This window comes from Delphinapterus leucas, chromosome 14, assembly GCF_059928025.1.
Source record: "Delphinapterus leucas isolate spDelLeu-1000000601 "Yukka" chromosome 14, BTC_Dleu_Yukka2, whole genome shotgun sequence".
Taxonomy (NCBI): domain Eukaryota; kingdom Metazoa; phylum Chordata; class Mammalia; order Artiodactyla; family Monodontidae; genus Delphinapterus; species Delphinapterus leucas.
In genome coordinates, this window is record NC_143142.1 from 516,713 (window position 1) to 542,761 (window position 26,049).

General features: G+C 48.3%; 1 protein-coding gene across 5 annotated transcripts in view; it reads left to right on the plus strand.

The window, feature by feature from the left end:
* POLE (DNA polymerase epsilon, catalytic subunit) overlaps positions 1 to 26,049 on the plus strand; it is a 56,048-nt gene that overhangs the window by 337 nt on the left and 29,662 nt on the right. For 2 of the 5 annotated variants that reach the window (XM_089894271.1, XM_022598153.2), the window contains exons 1-22: positions 74 to 4,777; positions 5,225 to 5,305; positions 5,737 to 5,781; positions 5,935 to 6,027; positions 6,337 to 6,491; positions 9,092 to 9,233; positions 9,360 to 9,440; positions 10,174 to 10,281; positions 10,602 to 10,712; positions 10,987 to 11,072; positions 11,244 to 11,363; positions 12,793 to 12,925; positions 13,019 to 13,132; positions 13,242 to 13,454; positions 13,727 to 13,834; positions 18,048 to 18,176; positions 18,251 to 18,353; positions 18,445 to 18,591; positions 19,003 to 19,148; positions 22,870 to 23,018; positions 24,048 to 24,140; positions 24,383 to 24,527. In XM_089894271.1, the coding sequence (XP_089750397.1) occupies positions 4,493 to 4,777; positions 5,225 to 5,305; positions 5,737 to 5,781; positions 5,935 to 6,027; positions 6,337 to 6,491; positions 9,092 to 9,233; positions 9,360 to 9,440; positions 10,174 to 10,281; positions 10,602 to 10,712; positions 10,987 to 11,072; positions 11,244 to 11,363; positions 12,793 to 12,925; positions 13,019 to 13,132; positions 13,242 to 13,454; positions 13,727 to 13,834; positions 18,048 to 18,176; positions 18,251 to 18,353; positions 18,445 to 18,591; positions 19,003 to 19,148; positions 22,870 to 23,018; positions 24,048 to 24,140; positions 24,383 to 24,527 (2,787 nt within the window). In that variant the 5' untranslated portion in view covers positions 74 to 4,492. Of the gene's footprint in view, positions 1 to 73; positions 4,778 to 5,224; positions 5,306 to 5,736; positions 5,782 to 5,934; positions 6,028 to 6,336; positions 6,492 to 9,091; positions 9,234 to 9,359; positions 9,441 to 10,173; positions 10,282 to 10,601; positions 10,713 to 10,986; positions 11,073 to 11,243; positions 11,364 to 12,792; positions 12,926 to 13,018; positions 13,133 to 13,241; positions 13,455 to 13,726; positions 13,835 to 18,047; positions 18,177 to 18,250; positions 18,354 to 18,444; positions 18,592 to 19,002; positions 19,149 to 22,869; positions 23,019 to 24,047; positions 24,141 to 24,382; positions 24,528 to 26,049 lie in introns of those variants that run through there. The other 3 variants (XM_089894273.1, XM_022598150.2, XM_089894272.1) reach the window with 3 other exon arrangements.

Consider the following 26,049-nt stretch of genomic DNA (forward strand, 5'->3'; position numbering starts at 1 on the left):
GCCACCTTGTCGGCGCCGTGTCCGGGGCCCTCGGCGAGCGGCCTGGCGGCGGCTCAGCGGGGACTGTGCGTCTCTGGGACAGGGCCGTGGGGAGGGACGCGCCGGAGCGGGGCTCGTGCGGGGCTGCGCTGCGGGTGCGTTCTCCGCGGGGGAGAAGCCCGGGGCCACGCCAGGAGCGCGCCGAGGCGGTGTAGCCTAACCTCGGGTCGGCACCCAAGCTCTGGGCGCGCGCTGTGGTCGGCGCGTTGTGTGCTCGAGTCGCGGCGGTGGAGGCGCGCAGCGTCGGCCTCCCGGTCCCGCCCGCTGCCTGGCGCGGGCCCGGCGGCCCTGAGCGCGGTGTGGCGCCGCTGCCGAATAGGAAGAGCCGCTGTGGACTTTGGGCGCAGCGCTCGGACAGTGTCGGTCCTGTCGTAAGCGGTCAGTAACGGTGGTTGTCTTTGTTACGGTTGCCTCCGTCGTTCGGGTTTTGTACTATCACGGGGTTAAAAGTGAGTTATGCGGCTCCTGAGAAAAGTTTTGAGAGGCGGTGTGGTCCAAGTGAGCAGTTTTCGAGTCCACTTAATCCAACACTTGATGCCAATATAGAACCCAGGGTATTTGGAGGAACGTATTACTAGTACGGAGCGCCGCACGCCCGGGAGCAGTTCTCCGTAAGTAGCACTTCAGTCTTGACTGGGTAAAGATCTGGGCCTCAGACTGAAGTTACCTGTGTTCTCTAGCAGGGCCTGGAATACAGTTTTTCTGCGGTTTTGATTGAAGGTGGATCCAGAGATTTTAAAGCCATACCGTGCGGTGGTGTGTTGGTTTCCCACTGCTGCTGTAACAGACGACCACTTAGTGGCTTACAGTGTACCAGTGTATTCTCAGGTCAGAAGTTCTAAAACTCAAGATGGGGCAGGGCTTCTTTCGTTCTGAAGGCTTGAGGGGAGAATCTGTTCTCTTGCCCTTTGTAGCTCGTAGAGGCTTCTTTCTCCACCTTCAAAAGCAACACTGTCAGATCTCCAGTCTCTCGCTCTGATTTCTGGCTCCCTCGCGTAAGGACCCTTTATGATTGCAGTGGGCCCACCCAGGTGATCCCCTGAACGTAATCACACCTGCAGACTCCCATTTGTCATGTAGGATAACACAGGTTCCTTGCATTAGGACATAGACGTCTGGGGGGGAAGGGTTGTCAAGTATCCTGCCTACAACAGGTGGCTGTAATCTTTTGTGAAAAGTAAGGATCCTAATCTTGAAATAGGTCATTCTGTTCTTCAAGTGGAGGTGATAGACCCAAGGACTACCTTCAGGCAAAGGAGTTTTTCTTAAGCACCTCTCTGACCACTTTTGTTTATAAGTTAATAACTAGTGAAATGTGTTACAGTAATTAAAGACATGAATTCTGCACAGGCTTAGTTCAGATCTTTTTTTTTCTTTTTAATCTGGTCTCTATTTTGTATATTTAGCTTTCTTAGACTGCTTCCTTTCTTGGACTGCACATACATATTTTTCTCTGCTCGCTGGTTTATAAAGTAGCTCATTTATTTACATTAAGATAAAAAGGCAGGACTTCCCTGGTGGTGCAATGGTTAAGAATCCGCCTGCCAACGCAGGGGACACAGGTTCGAGCCCTGGTCCGGGAAGATCCCACATGTCGCGGAACAACTGAGCCTGTGCACCACAACTACTGAGCCTGTGCTCTAGAGCCCGTGAGCCACAACTACTGAGCCCTCGTGCCACAACTACTGAAGACCGCGCAGCTAGAGCCCATGCTCCACACAAGAGAAGCCACCGCAATGAGAAGCCCTTGCTTGCCACAACTAGAGAAAGCAATGAAGCCTCAATGCAACCAAAAATAAATTTAAAAAAAGACAAAAAGGCAAGGGATATCGATTCTTAGCTGTACAGTTTTGAGGAGTGCAGAATATAGTTGGCTTAGCTAATAAATAGGCCTTCTGCCAAAAATATATAGGGTCCAGAATCTCAGAACTGCAGTTTAAAGAAGAGACTAGCCTTTTTTTTTTTTTTTTTTTTTTTGGGCCGCGTTGGGTCTTTGTTGCTGCACGTGGGCTTTTCTAGTTGCAGAGAGCAGGGGCTACTCTTCGTTGCGGAGCACGGGCTTTAGGCACACAGGCTTCAGTAGTTGTGGCACGAGGGCTCAGTAGTTGTGGTGCACAGGCTTAATTGCTCCACGGCACGTGGGATCTTCCCGGACCAGGGCTTGAACCAGTGTCCCCTGCATTAGCAGGCCGATTCTTAACCACTGCTCCACCAGGGAAGCCCTAGCATTTGTGTTTTAAGTTGGAATGCTAATAAAATAATTGTTCTGTTTTGAAGATAGATAAGCCATAATTACTCTGGTCGATCTAGATGGGATCACACCTGTGGAGTTAAAGATTGTGAACAATTTGGGATCATCCCAACCTCTGGAATCAACAGTTTTGGATAGTTCTGTTGGTGGAAAGTCTTCGTCAAGTACTTAAGGTTTATGATCAAATCTGTATGAAGAGTTATTTACAAAATCCTAACCAGAGAAAGGCTTGGGAAGTTTGAAGCAGATGTACTGAGCTGAGAAGTGATTTCCCTTCTCAGTTGAGATAGTTCCTCTCACACAGAACAATATTATATCCCCACCTTTATCCATATGTGGTTCTACTGACATCTAGACTCAGGCGTCCCAGAAGTTACATCGTGTTTTTAAGGTACACTTTATTCTGCCACAACAGGTGAGTTTCTGTAACCCCAGTTTGCTCATATGTAGTTGGTAAACAGGAGAATATCAGTAAAATGTGGAGATTATATTGGTTCATTTGCAATTTTCTCTAGGCAAGGGGGTTGGAATCCGCAGTAGGGAAGGAAAGAGCTCTTGGCTGGAGTGTTGCACAGACATGTGCACTGTTGGCTCTGTTTGAAGAAAATTTCATCTGAGCGCCTGCACCAGGGCCTCCCTCCCATCTCAGGTGGCAGGCTACACTTTTCTCCTGTGCTCAGCAGTCATAAACCAGGACCTCTCCTCTCATGTTGTGCATTTAAACAAACAGCTCTGTAAAAACGTGGTTAATGACTTTGCTGTGTAGAAATTAAAGCTACCTTTCAATGTTTATAAACCAGGTAAAAGAGAAAACGGCCTAGCCTGGGTCACTGCTGTCTCTATACACTCAGGCACTGCAGACCTCCTTGTTGCACTTTGCTAGTGTGAAATGCGCTTTCCCAGATGTGCTGCAGCCACCTCAGTGTGTGTAGGAGTACTGTGCTTTACTTACATGTGCCTTGCACAGGGTAGTACCTGAAAAGTGTTCAGTCAATATTTTTCCAACTCAAATTACAGGACTTGAAAACACAGATGAATTAGTTCATTCAAGTTATTTCAAATAACTCTGACATTACAGAATTTTACCTTGTAGATGACAAAAAACAGATATTCCCCTCTGTTTCTATTGATCTCTAGTAAATATCACACATACTATATCAAGCACCCACTCAGCTACAAAAAATCCTATCCTCACATCATGTGATTTAATCATCACTGCTCCTTTTTGGTAGAACTAGACTCCACTCCATTGGTCATTCATTTTTTCATACATAATACTGTGCTGTCAGCTTGGCATTTTTCAAAGCGCTTTTACGTTCATTGTCTCTAATGCTCGTGAAAATCCTGTGTGGTAGATACTGTTAATTACATTTTCCAAGAAACAAACTAAATTTGGGAACTAACATTTAAAAAATAAATAAACAAAGAAACAACTTTTTATTTGAGATACTGGTAGATTCTTATGCAGTTGTAAGAAATTACCCAGAGATCCCTTAACCCAATTTCCCCCAGTGGTAGCATCTGATGTAACTAGAGTGCAATGTCACAACCAGAAAATTGACATGATACAACAATGCATGTACACTTATTTATGTGTGTGTGTATTTAGTTTTGTGCACTTTGTGTATTCATGACCACCACCACCACAATCAAGACGCAGAACAGTTCTGTCCCAAGGATCCCTCATGCTACCTTCTTATAGCCACAGCCACCTCCCTTCCCGCATTCATGGCAGCTGCTAATCTGTTCTCCACCTCTAACTGTTATTTTAAGAATGCTATATAAGTGGAATAAAATACGCAATTTGGGGGAGTTGGCTTTTTCACTCAGCATAATTCCCTTGAGACCCATCCAGGTTATTGCATGTATCAATAAGTTTGTAATCAATGAATTGTATTCCATGGGAAGGATATAACATGGGTTAAATATTCACCTGCTGAAGAATATCTGGGTTGTTTCGACTTTTTGTGTGTAATGAACAAAGCTGCAATGAACATTCACATGCAAGTCTTTTGTATGAGCACGACTTTTCTCTGGGATAAAAGCTCAGGATTGCAGTACTGGACTTTGTGCATTTTTAATATCCCATGAGGCAGCAGTGTCCAGCCAAGATTGTTGTTTTTATTAGTGTTCTGGTTACACAGGTAAACAAGTTTTGAGGGTTCTGCCCCAGTCGTCTTTTTCCTGAGACCTGTTATCTTAATGAGCTATTTTGCCAAATGTGAGGTTTTTCAGGGATGCTCCTACCATGTCATAAACGAAATTCTTACACTAAGCAGACTGAGGGCCGCGGGAGTAGATAGTGTCATGATCAGCGGAGACCGGATTTCTCTCCTTTCACTCAGGGACGATGGCCCCTCTACTTCTGTCTCGGCACTCAAGCGCCTGGAGCGCAGTCAGTGGACAGATAAGATGGATCTGCGGTTTGGTTTTGAAAGACTCAAGGAGCCTGGTGAGAAGACAGGCTGGCTTATCAACATGCACCCTGTAAGCACCTGTGCTTTTCCTCCATCTTCCTCCTTCCATTCAGGAGGGTGGCTGCACCCCTTGTGGCATAGCCCTTGTCTGAAGAGTAGGTGACCCCTAGCGGGAACCTGTTGTCTGGGCAATACAGGTAGAGAGGGGGATTGTTCGTAGCTCTCTTGCTTTCCTCTCTAACTTCTTTGGGTCATAAAGAGGCCACTGGGAAGACTGAGGTAAGGGGCATCCCTGTTACCCATAAGAATAAAGCTTTCAAAGATGAGGGGGGAACAGAGAAATTCCCATTTGGAGGCTGTTATGACACGGTTCTTGTGAATGGGGCCAGTAGTGTTTATGCAAAAGGGTAGAGAAAGATTTTGTTTTTAAAGTGCTCAGTTTCCCAGAGAAGGAGGAAAAGGCTCTTGTGCTGTGTAGAGGATAACTTTGTGCCCATGTTGACTGCTTCTCTTGTAGACGGAGATTTTAGATGAAGATAAACGCTTAGTTAGTGCAGTGGATTACTACTTTATTCAAGATGATGGGAGCAGATTTAAGGTAAGCCCTTGACATCCAAGAAGCTAACAACCACTCAGTAATGAGGCATAGCTGGGCTCAAAATGGCAAGTGTCCTTTTAGCTCTGCAACTGTGAGGAGAGGGATTGGGAGGCTTGCGGTGTGCAGCTTCCTGAAGCCCTTTAGGGACATGGACTCCTTGGAGCCACATTAGTCACCACTTAAGATGTCCTAAGAGAAGCTAGCTCAGAAAGACTGAAAGATGAGCAGCATTGTGTCTCTTAGACTCTTGCCCCTGTGATATGTGCATGTCCTAATTTTCTGTTGCACTGTCTCTCTTAAGATGTGTCAAGGTCAAGGATGCATTGGATCTAGGCTAGGCTATATCACGGGTATAACAGCAAACAGCCTGTCTTCATTTTTCTTCCTTTTTTCTTTCTCATCACCCCCCTGAATGGGTGTGACTCTTGCAGGTGGCCTTGCCCTATAAGCCATATTTCTACATTGCAACCAGAAAGGTAAGTCTGTGGTTCATGGCATCAGGTCAAACGACCTGTGCCTCGTTTTGTGGGGGGATTTAAAACTGGAAATAAAGAGTCTTCAAGAGAAATAAGCAAGGAAGGAAATAGATTTTACTAATGGGAAGTCCTTTCATTCTGATCCTGATTTAGGGTTGTGAGCGAGAAGTTTCGTCTTTTCTCTCTAAGAAGTTTCAGGGTAAAATTGCTAAAGTAGAGACTGTCCCTAAAGAGGATCTGGACTTGGTGAGTATCACCCAGCCCTTTCAGGGTAAATGAGACCGGGTCCACCCTGCCCATGGGGTGAGATGGGAAGAGGACAAGTTCCACACCTGTGAGACAGTATAGATGATGGGCTTTGGTGACTGTCCCTGTATCCTCTTAGAGAACTCTAGTGGCATAGTTGGTGCCACATGCAGAGTTGAACAAGGTGCTTTGGAGTTGCCAACTCTTCAAATCATTTATTTACCTTTGAATCGTCTTGCCTTATTTCCTCTCCCCAATGTAGTATTTTTTTCTCTTTGAACTCATGAGCACCATCTCTTCACTCTGTAGCCAAATCACTTGGTTGGTTTGAAACGAAATTACATTAAGCTGTCCTTCAACACCGTGGAGGACCTTGTCAAAGTGAGGAAGGAGATCTCCCCTGCTGTGAAGAAAAACCGGGAACAGGGCCACACCAGTGATGCCTATACGGCTATGCTCACCAGGTAAGCTTCATTCACATAAGCAGAGCAGCCAGTCAGTCCACAAGGACTGTTTCCCATTTTTCCTACGTTTACAAGATGGGTAGGAGGTGGGAAAACTCAGCAATAAAATTACCTTAATGATTGGCTCCATTCAATGTGGAAATAGTTTTGAGCAATTAGGTAGACTTTCTTTCTTTTTTTTTCTTTTTTTTTTTGCGGTACGCGGGCCTCTCCTGTTGCGGAGCACAGGCTCCGGGCGTGCAGGCTCAGCGGCCATGGCTCACGGGCCCAGCCGCTCTGCGGCATGTGGGATCCTCCCGGACCGGGGCACGAACCCATGTCCCCTGCATCGGCAGGCGGACTCTCAACCACTGCGCCACCAGGGAAGCCCTGGTAGACTTTCTTATATGTTCCCTTTGTGTTAAATAAATGGTAGATTCCCAGGCTGTATTTTAGCTGTCCTTCTTTTCTAACATAGAGGGTAGATTTGTGGCTCCAAATTTAGTTGCTGTAACAGTAGACATTTTAGATTTCTAATCCCACCATCTTAACACGGTCTGTTTTCATGGTTTTTAGTAAGTGTTAAGATGTCTGCAACTTTTAATAAATACCTATATTTACATAGCACATCTCCAGAGATCCCTGGGTATTATACAGAGAAATTTAAATATAGGACAATAAACACCGTTCATTAAATATTTAGACAGCAAAAGTAATAAGAAACAGGGTAAGAGATTAAGAAGAAATCTTGGCTAATTAAAAGTTATGATGACTTCCACATACAGATGGCCAACAGGCGCATGAAAAGATACTCAACATCTCTATTAGGGAAATGCAAATCAAAACTACAGTGAGGTACCACCTCACACCAGTCAGAATGGCCATCATTAAAAAGTCTACAGGGCTTCCCTGGTGGTGCAGTGGTTGAGAGTCCGCCTGCCGATGCAGGGGACACGGGTTCGTGCCCTGGTCCGGTAAGATCCCACATGCCACGGAGCGGCTGGGCCTGTGAGCCATGGCCACTGAGCCTGCGCGTCCGGAGCCTGTGCTCCGCAACGGGAGAGGCCACAAGAGTGAGAGGCCTGCGTACCGCAAAAAACAAACAAACAAACAAAAAAACTACAAGTAACAAATGCTGGAGAGAGTGTGGAGAAAAGGGAACCCTCCTACACTGTTGGTAGGAATGTAAATTGGTGCAGTCTTTATGGAGAACAGTATGGAGTTTCCTCAAAAAACTAAAAAAATAGAGTGCCATATGACCCAGCCATCCCACTCCTGGTCATATATCCGGACAAAACCATAATTCCAAAAGATACATGCACCCCTATGTTCATAGCTGCATTATTCACAATGGCCAAGACATGGAAACAACCTAAATGTCCATCGACAGATGAATGGATAAAGAAGATGTGGTACATATATACAGTGGAATATTACTCAGCCATAAAAAAGAATAGAATAATGCCATTTGCAGCAGCATGGATGGACTTAGAGATTATCATACTAAGTGAAGTAAGTCAGAAAGGGAAAGAAAATACTATGTATCACTTATAATGTGGAATCTAAAATACGACACAAATGAACTTATCTACGAAACAAAAATAGACTCACGGACATACAGAACAGACTTGTGGTTGCCAAGGGGAAGGTGGGGGGGGAGGGATGGATTGGGAGTTTGGGGTTAGCAGATGCAAGCTATTATATATAGAATGGATAAACAATAAGGCCTACTGTATAGCATAGGGAACCATGTTTAATACCCTGTGGTAAACAATAATGGAAAAGAATTTTTAAAAGAATGTTTATATATGTATAACTGAATCATTTTGCTGTACAGCAGAAATTAACACAGCATTGTAAATCAGCTCTACTTCAGTTTTTAAAAAAGGCACACAAAAAGTTAAGATGACTTCAGAAGAACTAATTGTATCCTCTGACAAAAGTAGATCAGTTTGGGACCCTGAACATTTCTGCACACTACCCCCCCACAGTGGCCCATTAATTACTTTTCAGAATATTGCAAGTTGTAACCAGAGACCGAGTCCCCAGAGGCCTGCCTTCTCTAAAACCCATTGCCTTTCTTTCCCCCCTTAATAGTCCATTCGGTATTTGGAAGCTTAGTGGGCTAATATTGGAGTGAATATTCTAGTGACAATGATTCCCTCTTCGATATGGTAAGAATAATTATGATACAGAAATAGTGACTGTTTACCTGTCACTTCACCATGCCGACAGCTTTGTGGCTAGTAGCTCATGACGCTCTTGCAGGGTGGGCCTGTTACTGTCATCCTCGATTTCTTGATGAAGAAATAAGCTTAGTGAGGGTGGGTCACATCTGTAGACATGCCTCCCAAGTAACAGTTTCCTTTCTTTGCTCTTTTAAATGGGGTGTAACTTACGTCCTATAAAATGAATTTCCTAAGTATACTGAATTTCCTTGTGTCTGTGGCCTGCTGCTTGGTGGGGTGGGGTTCATCCAAGGTCATTCCTTACGAAGGGCCTGTCCTGATCATCTCAGCCACCTTGTAAAACTTTAGTGTTTTCATTGTATGGACACTGGTCTTCCCCCCTCCAGCCCCTAGCAGAGCATAGTTGAAAAAGCTGCTGTCTTTATTTTGCAGTGTTCTACAAGGGGGCAGTGTGATTACTGATGAAGAGGAAGCCTCTAAGAAGATTTCTGACCAATTAGACAACATTGTGGACATGCGAGAGTACGATGTGCCCTACCACATCCGCCTCTCCATTGACCTGAAGATCCATGTGGTGAGTGGGCTATTGCATGTGGGCAGTTCCTGATAGCCAGGAGGTGATACTGAAGGATAGATCCATAGAGTTGACTTCCTTGGACAGACGGAGAAGTCTTTAGTTAATGCACCACACGTCCTGCAGGCTCACTGGTACAACGTCCGGTACCGAGGAAGTGCCTTTCCAGTGGAAATTGCCCGCCGTGATGACCTTGTTGAACGACCCGTAAGTACCACTTGCATTTCTTCCATCTTAAACTTTCCAGTTGTTTTTGGAGAGTGAATTCTGCGCTGAAAGGTGAATTTGATTCAAAGGTTTGTTTGCTTCTTTTTCCTCAGATACCTTCTTAAAAGAATTATGGGGTAGTTGTTTTTTTCATCAGTTTCTGACCTGACAGTATAATTTGACTTTGCACACAGACATCATCACGTGACGTCAGTATTTGAGCTAGGCTGGATCGGAACATTTGAGGGAAAGCTCTGACTTCCATTTTGGGTGGTTACTAGTAAAGTGATATGTTGAAAAGTGGATTCATAACTGGTTTGGGTACAGCTTTGTGATCTTGGGAAAGTCTGTACTCTGTTTTCTCACATCCAAAATGAAGTTGTCAGTTCTGTGTCATCTCCTGTCAGGGTTGTCATAGAGGACAAAATGAGTGATGCATTTTAAAGAGCTTTGAGACTCAGGTGTTCTGTAATTCTAGACTTTTCCTGTGAACAGCTACTCTAGCATTTTCTCATACGTTTAAGTTTTCATATCCTCATGGTATTCTGGACATAGGTCATTCATCTTCGAGATGCCAGTCCCACTTCCTCGTGAACCTTTCCCCGCAGCAGCTTGACTCTTACTTTTAGTAACTGGCAGTAGAGGTGGAGGTGGTGGGTGTCAAGAGGACCACAGGGTCTCCAGAGCTCAGCTTGGTTTGTGGCCAACTTAATGCTACATTTTGTCCCTTCAGGACCCTGTGGTTTTAGCATTTGACATTGAGACGACCAAATTGCCCCTCAAGTTTCCCGATGCTGAGACTGATCAGATTATGATGATTTCCTATATGATTGATGGTCAGGTGAGTGGTGCCTTCTGGGATGTAAGCTCTCTGTGAACAAGGACCATAGCTGGTCCTCAAACCAGAACAGTGTCCACCCTTGGTTAGTACTTTTTTTGTGAATAATGAGTGAGTGGAGTCCACAGAACCTGTTCTAACATCCAGCCACGCTCTGCCTTCCAGGCAAATCTGAGGATTAGGTAGAGTGTCTCTTCTTGGGAAAGCCAGGGCGCTTCAAGCTGCTGCAGAGATTTTGTAGCGAGAGTCTCCGGGCTGCGTGTGAGAGGTGTGTCTTTGGCTTTGTGTCTCTAACTCATACTGACTGCTATTGAACTTCCCAGGGCTACCTCATCACCAACAGGGAGATCGTCTCAGAAGATATAGAAGATTTCGAGTTCACCCCCAAGCCAGAATATGAAGGGCCCTTCTATGTCTTCAATGCGCCTGATGAGGTAGAGGTGTCACTTGGGAAACTGCCTGACGTTTGGGGTAGAGTGGGAAGGGGAGGCAGGCCTGGTGACCCTCTTAGGCCTCGGCATTCCTCTAATCATAGCAGCAGCTGGACTCAGTCCCCAGTGGCTGGTCCTCATTCACCTGGAGGCCCTGTTGGGTTGGAAATAACAGGCTCACGTGAGGTTGCTGCTCCTCAGCTTTGGAGAGCTGCCTGGAAATCACTTGAAGGAGAGTAAAAGCAACCCTCTGACTGCTAAGATTTGTTGAATTCAGGTTCATCTAATCCAAAGATGGTTTGAACACATCCAGGAGACCAAACCCAACATCATGGTCACCTATAATGGGGACTTTTTCGACTGGTGAGTCAGAACGTGGGGTGGGGGGGGAGGAGCACCGCTGGGTGGCACGGGCGGGCTCCGCACTGTGATTGAGAGGAGCTCACGTGAGGCGTTCCCTGGGGGCAGTCTTCCTGGTCTCTTAGGAATTAGAGACTCACTGCCCCACGTGCTTGTCCATCCTCTCGTCATTAGGCCGTTTGTGGAGGCCAGAGCAGCGGTCCATGGACTGAGCATGTACCAGGAGGTTGGGTTCCAGAAGGACAGCCAGGGGGAGTACAAAGCACCCCAGTGCATCCACATGGACTGTCTCAGGTAGGCCCCACAGCTCACCTGGCGGCTGGTCACAGTGTCTCATGAGGGCTTCCTGTGAGTGAGGCCCAAGATTCCCTTCTCGCACACGCTGGTCCTGTCCACAAGAAGTAGCTCCCATCATCTGTGAGAACAGTGGCTTCCGGCTCTGCCCAGGTCCCGGGATGTGTCTTTCATCATTTGTTCATCCTTCATTCAGTCAGCAAACACATGCTGAGCACTGGTCCTCAGGGTGTGGAAACCAGACCAGAAAGAAAGACCTGGTAGAGTGAGGCCCGGTGCCATGGGAGCTCGTGGAGGGGCCTTGGCTTCCCACACGAGGTTGGGATGTGGTAGTCAGGCTCGTGCATGGTGTCCAGGCAGGCTGGGGTGTCCAGGCTGAGGACAAGTGTGCAAGGTGGCCCAGAGTGCTGAGGGGCAAGGCTGGAGTGGAAGGAGGTCTCGTCGGCTTTCTGTGCCTGGCGGGGAGGGGGTTTTATCTTGGTGGTCATGGGGAGCCATTGATGCGTTTTCTCTTTAGCCCTGGTGTTACGGCGCGTGGATTGAAGGGGCAGGCCGGGTCATAACGTGCACAGGAGTGAAGAGGGCTGGACTAGAGATATTTGAGAGCCGAGGACTTGTGGATCTATAGATTTGGGGACAGGTGCAGGAGGCATGGCGAACTCTGGTTCTCAGGGCTTGGGGTGGGCTTATGGGGGAATAGAACAGAGCTCGGGTTCCGAGTAGAAGCAGGCCTGGGAGCCCTACCCACGTGGAGGGCCTGGGGACTGTGGGGCACTGTGATGTGGTTAAAAAAAAAAAAGTGATAGTTGATAGATTCTCAAGAAGAGAAGTAAAAGAGAAGCGGGCACCCTCAGTGGAGGCAGCAGCGCCATGGAGGCCCCAGCGGGGCAGGGCAGAGAGGCCAAGGAAGGTGAGATTCGATGCTGCCAGTAAGAAGACGTGGGTCCTAGAGAGACAACAGTGTGTGTCATGGGGGAAGAGGTGGAGATGGGTGCGAGGTGGCCTGGAGTGTTTCTGTGCTAAAGGGATGGTGCAAGAGGATGAGGAGAGTTTGACGACAGGGTGTGAGGGGCGGGGAGAGCAGGGCAGAGCCTGGCTGTAGAGGGGGCTGTGGAGGGATCCAGAAGGCCAGAGGGCGCAGGTTCCTGCCTGCCCACCTTTGCGTTTCTCTGTGAGGCTGAGAGGAAGGCCGTGGGGCTGGAAGGACTGGCTCTGGCATCTCCTTGTTTGTGGGTTTGTCTGTGAAATTGACTGGATCCGGGTGAAAGCTTTTCACAAGGGGCCTGCACCACGTGACGCCTTGGAGATCTTTGGGTACCCATCAGGACCCTGCATCTTCCTGTGGTGTGTCCAGCTTTGCAGCCTCTCACAGGTTCCTGGGCTTTGTCTCAGAATCATCTCTGGCTTTTGCTCTCTTTCTCATTCCCAGGTGGGTGAAGAGGGACAGTTACCTTCCCGTGGGCAGCCACAACCTCAAAGCAGCTGCCAAAGCCAAGCTGGGCTATGACCCCGTGGAACTGGACCCCGAGGACATGTGCCGGATGGCCACTGAGCAGCCCCAGGCACGTGCCCTGCCTCGCAGAGTTGCCCTTCGGCTGGCGGTGGTGGCCTGCTGGGCGCCTCATTGACCTTACTCTCTGATATTCTCTCCTTAGACGCTGGCCACCTACTCGGTGTCAGACGCAGTGGCCACATACTACCTGTACATGAAGTACGTCCACCCCTTTATATTCGCCCTGTGCACCATTATCCCCATGGAGCCCGATGAGGTCAGTGCCTCTCCTGGCCCGCTGCCTGCCGGAGTGGTCCCAGGCAGCTGATGCGGACGCAGCCGTTGGATTTTGGTGTTTGGCTGAAAGCCTGGCGTTTCCCCCGTAGGTGCTGCGGAAGGGCTCCGGGACGCTGTGTGAGGCCTTGCTGATGGTACAGGCCTTCCACGCCAACATCGTCTTCCCCAACAAGCAGGAGCCAGAGTTCAGCAAGCTGACAGATGATGGCCACGTGCTGGATGCCGAGACCTACGTGGGTGGCCACGTGGAAGCCCTGGAGTCGGGCGTGTTCCGCAGTGATATCCCCTGCCGGTTCCGGATGGTGCGCCCCTCCTGAGGCTCCTAAAGCTGGGCCTCTTCCCGCCAGTGCTGTGGGCGGACCCAGGAAGGACCCAGCCCATAAGGGCTGAAATAAAGCCCTCGCCTCGTGGGCCCCTCGCCAGCCGTCCTTTGGCCTGCCCTTTAGGGTGCTGTAGGGCGAGCACTTGGCTCCTTCTGGAGCGTTCTCTTTGTAGCGTCCCACCTGAGGCAGGTTACTTGGTGCGAGGGCATTTTCCTCTCTTACTCATGTCCTCTCTTGGTTGTTTGTGTTAGAATCCTGCTGCCTTTGACTTCCTGCTGCAGCGGGTGGAGAAGACCATGCGTCACGCCATCGAGGAAGAGGAGAAGGTGCCCATGGAGCAGGTCACCAACTTCCAAGAGGTAACGCACGGGGGGCTGGAGGGGGGACAGTCTGCTTACACGCCTCGCCTTGCACATTGGCTTCTTTCATCGGCATGTTTATTGTGCACCTATTGTGTGGTGGCGCTTGGGCGCCGAGACAGGACACGGGGCCTGGTCTGGTCTAGTTAGGACAGGAGAGCGTGGTGCTCGCAGTGAGTGACTCGATTTGGTGACGTGGGAGAATTTCACAGAGATGGCGAAGGCTTTCGGGACAAAGTGGTGTGATGTGGGAGAGAGGAAGGCAAGTGAAGGGTTTCGTGCCAGTTTACCTGAACTGTATTTTGTAGGCAATGAGGAGCCATTGGAGGATTTTAACTTTTTATTGTCAAGAGACTTTAAAAAATGATGGTAGGAGTTCCTACAAATTACAGGGCAGAATATAGTGACTGTAAAGTCCATCACATAATGGTTAGAAAATGCCATATGCAAAGCGTGTCACATGACTGGAGGCCCCAGGCACCTCCCACTTCGCTGTCCTGTTCCTTTGGATGCGGCACATCTTGGGTCTCTGTCAGGTCCTGCTCAACACTTTAACATATTCAGCTACTTTAGTACTTTGCAGTTCTTACCAGTTCTAGGATTGATTTCAAGAAACGCCTTATAACAGATTCACCAGGCAAAATTCAAACAAAAACGTGTGCACATGCTCTGCAAACTATGAAGTACTGTGCAGCTCTTGTCAGCTGCAGCTATCATGTACTTTGGGAACTCTCTGTGAACCAACTTGAGAAGAAGAGAGTCTAGGCTGAATAACAAATAGGAGTTAAAGAACGACTTGAAAGGAACAAAGTTACTACTTTCTTTTTTGAGGGGTTGGTGTGGGGGTGGGCACAGCAGGTGGGATCTTAGTTCCCAGATGACAAGGGGTCAAACCCAGGCCCCTGGCAGTGAGAGCACTGGGTCCTAACCACTGGACCACCAGGGAGTTCCCAAAAGATACTACTTTCACGTCCAAGAACCAATGAAATGAGTGGAGTGAGGCTTAAGGTATGGTAACTGGAGGGACTCCAGACACCTTAGTGAATCTGGATGTGAACTCTTTCTAGGTGACAGGCAGTACGTCTTAGTAGCTGTCTCCAAAGTCCCTGAAACTTCTCTATAGGGTGGCCCAGGGTCTTTAGGGGAAGGGCAGCAGGTCACCTTTTTGTTCCTGAGTGATCATCCGGGCAGTGGTATGATGACAGCTGGTGGGAGGCGTCAGCTTGGGGCTCACAGCGACGTCTGGCCTGTCCAGGTGTCATCCCCTGTCATCCCAGCCTTCTGCGCCTTACTTGGGTCGTCTTCATCTTCCCTCCAGAGCAGCATTTCAGAGCTTGCCTTAGCACAGAGATGGATGGGGGATTGTTCTCCAAATGGCTCATTTGCCTGAGATTCAGTTAGAAACAATAAGTATTAAGTTTCTGGTATTTCCTGTTCTACTTGATAGATGTTCCTTTTAGTCATTTTTTCCTTACTAGTTTGAGTTTGACTTCTTTGGAGGGTTTTAAGGAATTTTTTAATACTAAGGGCAATTTTGCATTCAAGTGATTTTCTAATGTGACTTTACCAAAGTTAATGTATTTCATAAAAGATGGCTGCCCTTCTGATTGATGTTTTTCTTCTGGTTAATTTTTGCATAATTTAGATGTTTTCCAGTTTATACTTGAATGTCTAGAGATTGGCAAACTATAGCCCATAAGGCCTGTTTTTGTACAGTCAGCAAGCTAAGAATGGTTTTCATATTTTTTAAATGTTGTAAAAAAAAATATGTGATAGACTGTGGCCACAAAACCTGAAGTATTTATTATCTGGCCCTTCACAGAGGTTTGCAGACCCCAGATCTAAAGGTTTTTTTTTAGCCAGCCTGTCTAAGAATGCCAGTGTATTCAATTAAGTTATCTAATGAGTGTTAGATAACTCCTAAATACAGTAGTTCTCAAATTTTAGTGCTGCATATACATTTTGGATCAAATAAGTACATACCTAATGTTCTGGTTTAACTAGGTGTTACATTTGGGGAGTGAATAAAAATAAAACAAAAATACGTGGCTATCAGAGCCTGTTTATTAGCCTTTTATAGTTTCAGTGACTGTTTTTGTTTTTTAGGACAATATTTTTATTTCTAGAAGCTCTATTGGTTCTTTTTCAAATGTGCTTTATTTCTTTAAAGTGGACTTTTTCTCTTGCTGTGTTTTGTTTATTTTCTAATTTTAAATTTTTTTGAAGTATAGTGATTTATAATGTTTCAGGTATACAGCAGTGTGATTCAGTTTTATACATATATATATATATATATATATATACACACGCATACATATGTACATACACATGCATATATTCTTTTTTTTTTTTTTTTTTTGCCTGTGCCACGTGGCTTGCAGAATCTTAGTTCCCCAACCAGGGATTGAACCCATGCCCCTGCAGTAGAGGTGCAGAGTCCTAACCACTGGACCGCCAGGGAATTCCCTATATATATATGTATTTTTTCATATTCTTTTCAATTATAGGTTATTACAGGATATTGAATATAATTCCCTGTGCTATACAGTAGGTCTTTGTTGTTTCTCTTCCTGTGTTTTAGATTTTTGGTCTTTATTGTCTTTAATTAGCCCCATTTTAGCATGTTTACTCCAGGAGGTTACTTCTCTGATGTTCTCAGGGGTCTCCTCCCACTGTGTCTGCTCTCAGTCACGGTGGGTGTTTTTTCCCCATGCTCAGCAGTTTTGGAATGTGAATTCCTCTTCAGTAGGAGGACTGTCAGGTAATTTTACAGTTTCTTCCTGGTTCCACAAAAGTGACACAGGCCTGATGTGCCTTCTTATCTGGTTCCTTGGCTGGAGGGTCTCAGTCTTAGTGAGGTAATGCAAATCACAGACCTCTTAGCACCCGTGATGACAGATGCTCAGGGAAGATGCTTTCTTTGCCCAGAGCCCAGAATGCACATGGTTTTGGTGAGCAGACTTGTTCTAGTTTATTCTTTTATGGAGGTGGCCTTTGAGAGTCCTGCCTTTATTTGGGGCTCTGTGTTTTGTCTCCCTGTTGTGTGTAGCCTGCCCCTCCCTGAGGAGGCATGAGAAGTGTGAAGGAAAGAGCTCACAGCACAGGCCTGAGGCCGCTGACCTCGGAAAGGCCTGCTGCTCGGCTGCCCTCGGCGGAACTCGGGTTCCAGCAGGTTTCTCGCTTCCCTCTGATAGGAAGGCCTCACGGAAGCTCAGTTGCTTGTGCAAACAAGGTAGTCTGTGCTGAGCACCTGCTTTCCTTCTGGGAGTCCGGGTTTTGGTCCATGCAGGCAGAGCTGCCTACGTGAACCGCCCCCAGTAAGAACCCTGGGCAGTGGGTCTCCACGAGCTTCTCTGGGAGACAGCGCTTCTCATGGGTTGTCATGGCTTGATGCTGGAAGAATTCAGCTCATCCAAGCTTGAGCCTGGGCTCTTCCCCATCGCCTTTTTCCTTTGCTGATTGAGCTCTGTGTCTTTTCCCTGTGAGTCACCAAACCTGGGGATGGTCTTGGGGACCCCAACACAGGGCCTGGCCCTGCCAGGCACCCATTGAGTCAACTCACTGCTCTGGTTTTGAGTCTGCTCATCACTTTTGTTCTCTGGGGATGACTTAGAAGCTCAGAACTGCATTTACAGGGATAGTTTTCACATTTCATTTAGGATTTCTAGGTGTTTGGCATTAGGAGGGTTTTTAAGCTAATAGCCTTGGCTGGAAACAGAATCTGATTCATTGGTTTATAAAGTAATGCTGGAAACAGTCTAGCATCACAGTTCAGAGCAGGTGTTTGGTCTAAGAGGGCCCGTTCTTGAGCCCATACTCACCTCTTGAAACTTCTCATCCATCAGATGAGGGATTGCTGGGATGTTGATGTTGTGTCACACACCTGCACCATGGGGGCACTCGGGGCACCCAGGAAGTATGGCTCTTGATAATCTAGCTGGGTCCCCTACTTGCTAGCAGATGGGCCGTGCCATGTGAGGCCACAGACTCTGCACTTTTCTCCTGAACCCCAGAGTTCTTTGGGGTGGAGGCTGCTGCTTCCCGTGATGCTGTCCTGTCTTTTCTTGCAAGTCCCCTGCACCTCCAGGGCCTGGTGTTGGTGCCTGTCATCTGTCGTCCGTCTGCAACCCATGGTGCTTTCTCTGTCACTCTGTACAGTCTCCAAGTTTTCGTCTTGGTCGCCAGCCTCCACTTCTTTCCCCTTTCTCTGTAGGTGTGTGATCAGATTAAGGCCAAGCTCACCTCCCTGAAAGATGTTCCTAACCGAATTGAGTGTCCCCTTATCTACCACCTGGACGTGGGGGCCATGTACCCCAACATCATCTTGACGAACCGCCTGCAGGTGAGAGAGATTCTCACATCAGAATCAAGCTCTTTTGCCCAAACCCTAACTGCTCCCTTCCTGTCCCCTCACAGCCCTCTGCCATGGTGGATGAGGCCACCTGTGCTGCCTGTGACTTCAACAAGCCTGGAGCAAACTGCCAGAGGAAGATGGCCTGGCAGTGGAGGGGCGAGTTCAGTGAGTGTCCGCCCTGGGCGGTGCTGCTCAGCAGGGAGCCCAGCAGGGGCTGGGTCTCTATCACACACTCTCTTCCCATCACCCCTCCCAGTGCCAGCCAGTCGCAGCGAGTACCATCGGATCCAGCACCAGCTGGAGTCAGAGAAGTTCCCTCCCTTGACCCCAGAGGGCCCAGCCCGGGCCTTTCACGAGCTGTCCCGCGAGGAGCAGGCTAAATACGAGAAGCGGAGGCTGGCAGGTGAGCAGTTGGGACAGCGCGCATCTCCACAGACTGCGTTTTCTCTGACTTGAGTCTTCGTTGGGCTGTGTTGGTGTGTCACCCCTTGAGGTCAGTCGAACCAGTTGTTGAACTAGATGAGACCACTGGGAACTAGTTCTTCCTATAGGCTTCTTTTTGTCATTTACCCTTTGGTGCGTGTTCAGCTACCAAACCCTCCCTGTGGTCTTCATGTGTTTGGTCCGTTCATACGGGGCTGCTGTTTCTTTGATATGCTTCACAAGCACATGTCTTTCTGAGTTTTCTGCTCCTTTGCATTAACCTAAAAAGCCACGTTTGTTGGCATCCATTGCCTAGCTTTCTTGGCTGTGTCCAGGAGGCCTGTCTGCTGTGTGGAGTCTCACGTGCCCCCCACTCTCAATTGTGCCTCAGATTACTGCCGGAAGGCATACAAGAAAATCCACGTGACCAAGGTGGAAGAACGTCTTACCACCATCTGCCAGCGGGAGAACTCCTTCTATGTGGACACAGTGCGTGCCTTTCGGGACAGGCGCTACGAGTTCAAAGGTCTCCACAAGGTGGGCCTGACCTTTGTGAGGTCGGAACAGAGTCTAGTTTCTGAGGTGAAAATCCTTGCTTGGCGCTGTCTGGATGTGTTACTCCCCACCTCTGGGCTGGTACCTGCATTCAGACAATAAATGTGCAGTTGTTCTTAACTTTGAAGAATTAAGGGCTTGGGGCCTCGCAACTATTCTGAATGATTGCTTTTGAAGTAACTATCTAGAGCAGTGGGTCAGCAAACTATGGCTGGGCCAGCCATTTTTATAAATAAAGTTTTATTGGAACTGAGCTGCATTTGCCCGCAGCAGAACCTGAGGCCTGCATGTGTACAGTACACACCATGTGGCCCTTTACTTTGCCAACCTCTGACCAGGAGGAGTGAGGGGGTGTTTTCACTGACATGTTTGATCCAGGATTAGGATTAGGATTAAGGGAAATACATAGAAATACATAGCAATGCCTCAGTCGTAATATCAACAAATAATTGTGTTCTCTTTAAGCAAATCATTTTTTTCTGAGAGACCTTCCTTCACTGCTAGACTCAGTGAGTCTTCACATCCCACCCTGCCTTGATAGACTGTCATCATTGTGCTTTATTATTATCATTTTTAACTTTTTTGGCTTCTTATTATGATAAAATATACACAACATGAAATGTAACATTTTAAGCGTGCAGTTCAGTGGCATTAAGCAAATGCACATTGTTGTGCAGGTATCCCCGCCATCCCTCTCCAGAACTCTTCATCTTGCAAAGATGAAACTCTGTTCTACCTTAACAATAACCCTCCATCCTGTACCTTCTGTGGACTTTGGTCACTCTAGGGACCTCATATAAGTGGAGTCCCACAGGATTTGTCCTTCTGTGACTAGATTATTTCTCTTAGCCTAATGTTGTCAAGGTTCATTCATGTTGTAGCTTATGTCAGAATTTCCTTTTTGAGGCTGAATAATATTCCATCGTATGGACATAACACATTTTGTTTATCCAGTCATCCATCGGTGGACAGTTGGGTTGCTTCCATGTTTTGGGTATTGTGAATATCTCTGCTGTGAATTATTCACCCATAGTGTACAGGCATCTCTTTGAGATCCTGCTTGCAGTTCTTTTGGGTATATATCCGGAAGTGGAATTGCTGAATCGTATGGTAATTGTATTTTTTTTCTTAAAGGAGAAAAAATTTATTTTACTTTAAAATTTGTTTTTAAATATTTAATAAGAGTTTCAGAACTCTTTTTTCTTTTTTTAAATTAATTAATTAATTATTTTTGGCTGTGTTGGATCTTCGTTTCTGTGCGAGGGCTTTCTCTAGTTGTGGCGAGCGGGGGCCACTCTTCATCACGGTGCATGACCCTCTCACTATCGCGGCCTCTCTCGTTGCGGAGCACAGGCTCCAGACGTGCAGGCTCAGTAGTTGTGGCTCACGGGCCCAGTTGCTCCGTGGCATGTGGGATCTTCCCAGACCAGCGCTCAAACCCGTGTCCCTTGCATTGGCAGGCAGATTCTCAACTACTGCACCACCAGGGAAGCCCTACTTCTAAATTTTTAATTAATTTATTTGGTTGTGCTGGGTCTTAATTGAGGCTCGCTGGCTCCTTAGTTGCGGCACGCGTGTGGGATCTAGTTCCCTGACCAGGGATCGAACCTGGGCCCCCTGCGTTGGGAGTGCGGAGTCTTAACCACTGGACCACCAGGGAAGTCCCGGTAATTGTATTTTTAATCTTTTGAGGAACCACCATACCTTCTCACTTTATTTTAATTAAACTATTGAGTTACTTGTTCATCTGTCTGCCTCATCAGAGTGCCGAAAGTGTAGTGACTGTCTTGTTCTTTAGAGTCTAACATATTACCTGGCACATAGTAGGCACTCAGTAAATTTCTTAATTTTGTTTGTTCTTTAAATACCAGACCTTTAAAGAATTTCTTCTCACATTGGACGGGGAATTTGCTGAAATATTTATGGCCTTCTTTGCATTTCTTTATCAGTTGCTCTTACTAGGGACCTCGAGTAGCTCTTGTTTCCCTAGTTAATAAGACACAGATGGGCCTGGCTTCTTGTCCTAGGGTACCTCAGGACGGCCATTCGCATCACGGAAGCTTGGCAGTGCGGTGTCGCCGGCCCCCCACACTTCCTGTTAGCTGAGACTCGCTTCCTTTCGATGGAGCAGGGGGAGCTAAGCTGCCAAACGCCAGCCTCACAGCTGCTGGGGCTGAGCTGGGGGAGCTGAGCTGTCTGTCGGCCTCCTTGAGGCTCAGCGTCCCGGGAGGTACAGCCTGTGTTGACACGAGGGCCAGGTGTCACCGTGTTGAGCCTCCCACCCCGACCCCGGCTGGCACTGGGCGTTCCTGGGGTCCTGCCTGCCCCCTCCCCACCCCCTCAGCACTAACAGCCTGATGTCTTCCCATGTGATACAAATCCTGGGAAGCCTTTCATTCGCTTAGCACGTTTATGGAGTGCCTGTTATGTGCCCGACATTCTTCTAGGTACTGAAAAGGTGGTATCAGCTGGGGGAGTAAAGGTGAAATGTTCTGAGATGCAAGGAGAATGTCCGGTGTTTGACCACTGTGACAGCATGTAGCCTAGCAAACGGAAAGAAATGCTGCTCGGGCAGGAAGTGAGTTCATACACCCCCGAGCGTCCATGTCTGTCACCGTCCCTAGTGGCTGTGTCTACTTTATTGAGGTAACATTGACGTGGGATAAATCTGACCCTTTCAGGTGGGCAGTTCCATTGATTTTGACAAACGCATACAACTGTGTAACCACCACCACAGTGACGAGAACATTTCCTTTGCAACCAATTATAGTAGCACACGGTCCTGGTTAGCGTTGCGGTGTCCATCTTCCACCGCTTGGTCTAGTGTCTGGTAAACAGTTGTATGTTCATAAGTATTGGCTAAGGGGTAAATTGTTATTCTAAGATGTTGCCTCTAATGACATGCACTTTGCTTTCAGTCAGTGGTTTGTGAGTTATGTAGTTTGAGAGACCCTGTCACTCAGCTTGTCCAGTCTATTAATAAGAGAGTAAATGGAATAACAGGACTTGGGCTGGGAGCCCCTGGGCCTCTAGTGGAGCGAAACCCCTGCCTCTGTCACTGGTCTTCAGGCGTGGATTTCATCCCCTTCTCCAGGTAGCTGCCGGGTTCTGGGTTCTGTCCCAGGATGCTGAAGTTGCCCCAAGTCTGAGGTGTCCAAGTGAGTTGTTGCTGTCATAGAGTATTTTCTCCTAGGCCATAGTCTCACAAGAAATAAAAATGTAATATCAATATATTCCTTTGTGTTCAGCACTCCTTTCAGGATATCTGTCTTACATGGGGCAGTTCTAGATTGAAGGTGATTCCGGATTGGTGAGAACCAAGCGTGTCGACCCTGTGAGGAACAAGTTGATGTTGTTTCCGTGTTAAGTTTCTCGGGTGTGATAACAGTATTGAGGTTCTGTAGGAGAGTGTGTTTGTTCCTGGAAATTGTATGCTTAGGTATTTAGGGGGCTCTGGTCATGAGAGTTACATCTTTCCATTGTTTGTGCCGAGAGAGAGAGAGAGAGAGAGAGAGAGAGAGAATGGAATAAAGGAAATATGGCACAAAATATCAACAGTGGCCCCTCTTGCATATGGTCTTCACTCTACTTTTTTTCAAGTTTCCTATAGACTGGAAATTTGCAACATAGTAAACCTTGGGCCACTGGCCATAGAGAATGTGAGCTGGAAGAGTGGGGGATGATCAGCCTGTGTGTGTCTCAGGTGTGGAGAAAGAAGCTGTCTGCGGCGGTGGAGGTGGGAGAGGCAGCGGAAGCAAAGCGCTGCAGGAACATGGAGGTCCTGTACGACTCCCTGCAGCTGGCTCACAAGTGCATCCTCAACTCCTTCTATGGCTACGTCATGCGCAAGGGGTAGGCTCCTGCCCGGGTGCCTGGTGGGGCCGGTGGGGCTAGTGGACGAAGGGAGGAGCTGAGATGCGTGGGGCCCATGGGCACGAGTGAGAGGGGAGAGGCAGGGCCCCAGTTCAAGGAATGTGGCTGAGCAGGTGGGGTAGGGGTGGAGGTCACGCTGGCTCAGAGGGTCCTGGGCATCAGCGGGGTCAGTACTGCTGGGCACGTTCTTCTGAGCATCCTGGGCTGCAGACAGCGGTGTGGTAGTTTCTGGCATACGACTAGTGAGGGCTGTAAATAAAGCCTTCTGAGAAGTCGAGAAAGCCCCATGGGGACTGTGCCCGTGATCAGAGGCCAAAGGGAGATGAGGCAAGGTGGGGCCTGTGTCCGTTGGACCGACAACCAGGTGGGTGGGGGCCTCGGGAGAGCAGGTGATCGAAGGTGAGGCCTAGCCCCTGTGGTTGGAGACTGGGAGGATCGGCATGGCGGCCTGGAGAAGGGGAAAGGTGGTGATGGGGCCAGGGACTGGTCTGAGGGGGAGAGGCCTTGATTCTCTGTTGCTGCTTTTTAATGGCAGAGAGGGAGGGGCTGAGAGCAGGGCTAGAACCGGAGCGGAGTTCCCTGGGGCAGGAGGGCCTGGCCTCAGGTCGCTTGACACCTCTGAGACCTGGTGTGAACACTGAGCCAGGTGGGCTGGTGTTTTCCCTGAGAAGTCGGGATGAGAGTGGGCTTTGGGAAAACGGAGGAGGCATGAGACGGTGCTGGGGAGAGTGGGAGGGGACTCAGGGACACACGGCCATCTGGCTGGTATTGAGAGTCCTGCTGAGCTGAGGTTGTGAGCTGTTGCAGTGGCAGCATGCTGCATCCTTCCAGAACTTTCCTGAGCGGAGCCCTGCACCTTGAAGTAGGAACAGAGGAGTGTCCTCAGCACAGAGCTAAATTCCGCCTTAGTTCTTCCCTGCTTCAGATGTCCCCTCCTCCCAGCCCCAACTCTAATGACCCTCTAGAGGGAGCCCCTCCCACCCCCTCTGCTGTGACTGTCCCTCCCAGGGCCCGCTGGTACTCCATGGAGATGGCTGGCATCGTCTGCTTCACGGGGGCCAACATTATCACCCAGGCACGGGAGCTGATTGAGCAGATCGGGTGAGTGCTGCACTTGGTCAGCTGCTGAGGCTGGGTGGGCCGCGGCCTGGTGGGGAGGCCGGATGGCTGGGGGAGAGAAGGGACAGGTTGATGAAGATAGAGCTGGAGAGGGGCAGGTGTTTCGTTCTGTGGGTTCACGACCAGGGGAGCCTTGTCCACTGTCAGGACTTGACAGGGGGTTCTTGCTCTATAGGCGTCGATGTCCACCATCCATGTGGTCTCATTTTTCTGTTTCCCTGAAGGAGGCCCTTAGAGCTGGACACAGATGGAATATGGTGTGTCCTGCCCAACAGCTTCCCGGAAAACTTTGTCATCAAGACGACCAGTGTGAAAAAGCCCAAGGTGACCATCTCCTACCCTGGGGCTATGTTAAACATCATGGTCAAGGTGAGCCTGCGTCTCCAGTGAGGGGCTACTGTCTGGGCTTTGGCTTCCTTGTGCCACCGCTCTGACGGGGATTTGGGAAAGGGGGCTGGGCTGGCTGTTACTGACATGCTCCCATCCTGACTTCAGGCCTCCCCGTCTCCAACCTTCAGATTGTTTTTCTCTAGCCTGAGCATCTGTCCAGAAAACGCTATGCTCAAAAGTTACCTGAGTCTACATTCACCTTCAGTGTAATACCCAGACTTACAGAAAAATTGCAAAAATAGAATAGAGAATTTCTGTATATCCTTCAGCCTGCTTCCTTTAATGTTAAGTAAGATCTTTTATAAACCGCAGTGTAATTGTCAGAATTAAGAAGTCACCTTGGCACCACACCGTAACTCAACTACAGCTGTATTTGGATTCCCCACTTTTTGTGCACTGCGTTTGGGCGTCCTGTCTCCTTAGTCCCCTCCAGCCTGGCAGCCCCTTGGTCTCTCTGGTCTGTTATGACCAGGACACTTTGATACTGGTCAGGTGCTTTGCTAACTGACCCTTAATTTGAATTTGTCTGTTGTTGTTTGTTATTAGACTGAGGTTATTTGGGGTTTTTGGAGGAACACTCCAGAGTACATGCCCCGTGTTGGCATTCTGTCAGGGCATGGTGTCGGGACCTGCACTCCTGCTGCTTGCTGGCTTCCCAGTGTCGCGTTATTGGAGTGAGCCAGTGAGTCCACACTCCCAGGAGGAGTGGCAGAGTCTGGCCACATAGCAAAGCCACCACTGTAATTAGTAAAGACAGTGGAGGAGATACTTTTGAGATGCTGCAGATGTGCCGTTTCGCGTGGAACCGTCGCCCTGGTTTTAACGCTAGCGGTGGTCTCAGCGGTGGTTGCGGCAGCATCACTCTGCCCAGGGCGAGCCTGGTTCCCTCGTTCCTTGGAAATTATTCATCGGAGCCTTCTGTAAGGAAGAGCTGCCACCCTTCCCTCCCACTTATTCCCTTGCTTGTCTCTTTATTGAGTCATTTGTTAGGTCAGTGTGGGTTTGCGCATGTTTGTTCTGTTGGGCCACAACCCAGTTCTGTCCTGGCATGTTTTGTTACTCAGCTTGTTCCCTTTTGGCCGCTGGGGGCTCCTCCATATTCACCCGCGTGTCCTTGAGACATGCCCCGTTCTGGGGTTTGGGTTTGGCTTTTTTTGGAGTACTTTCTTACTTCCTGGGACTACAAGACACTCCAGCCTCATCTTGTATTTCCCCTGTCCCACCCTGGAATCAGCCATTTCCCCAAGGAGCCTGGCTTCCTTTTATTGGAGAGTGGTGTTAGAAACCGAGATGGGGTCTGAGGTGTCACTGCTGCTCACAGCAGATTGGCTAGGAAATGTGTGTGTGTATAATAACCCTGCACGCATGAATGTACGTTTATTTCTCTCTTTATCTGCATATATATTTAAAAATATATAACATGAGTCTATTGATATATCCAGCTCCAATCTATTCTCTTTTCCTTATTAGTAACTTCTTTCTCCTGTTTCTAGTTTTCCTA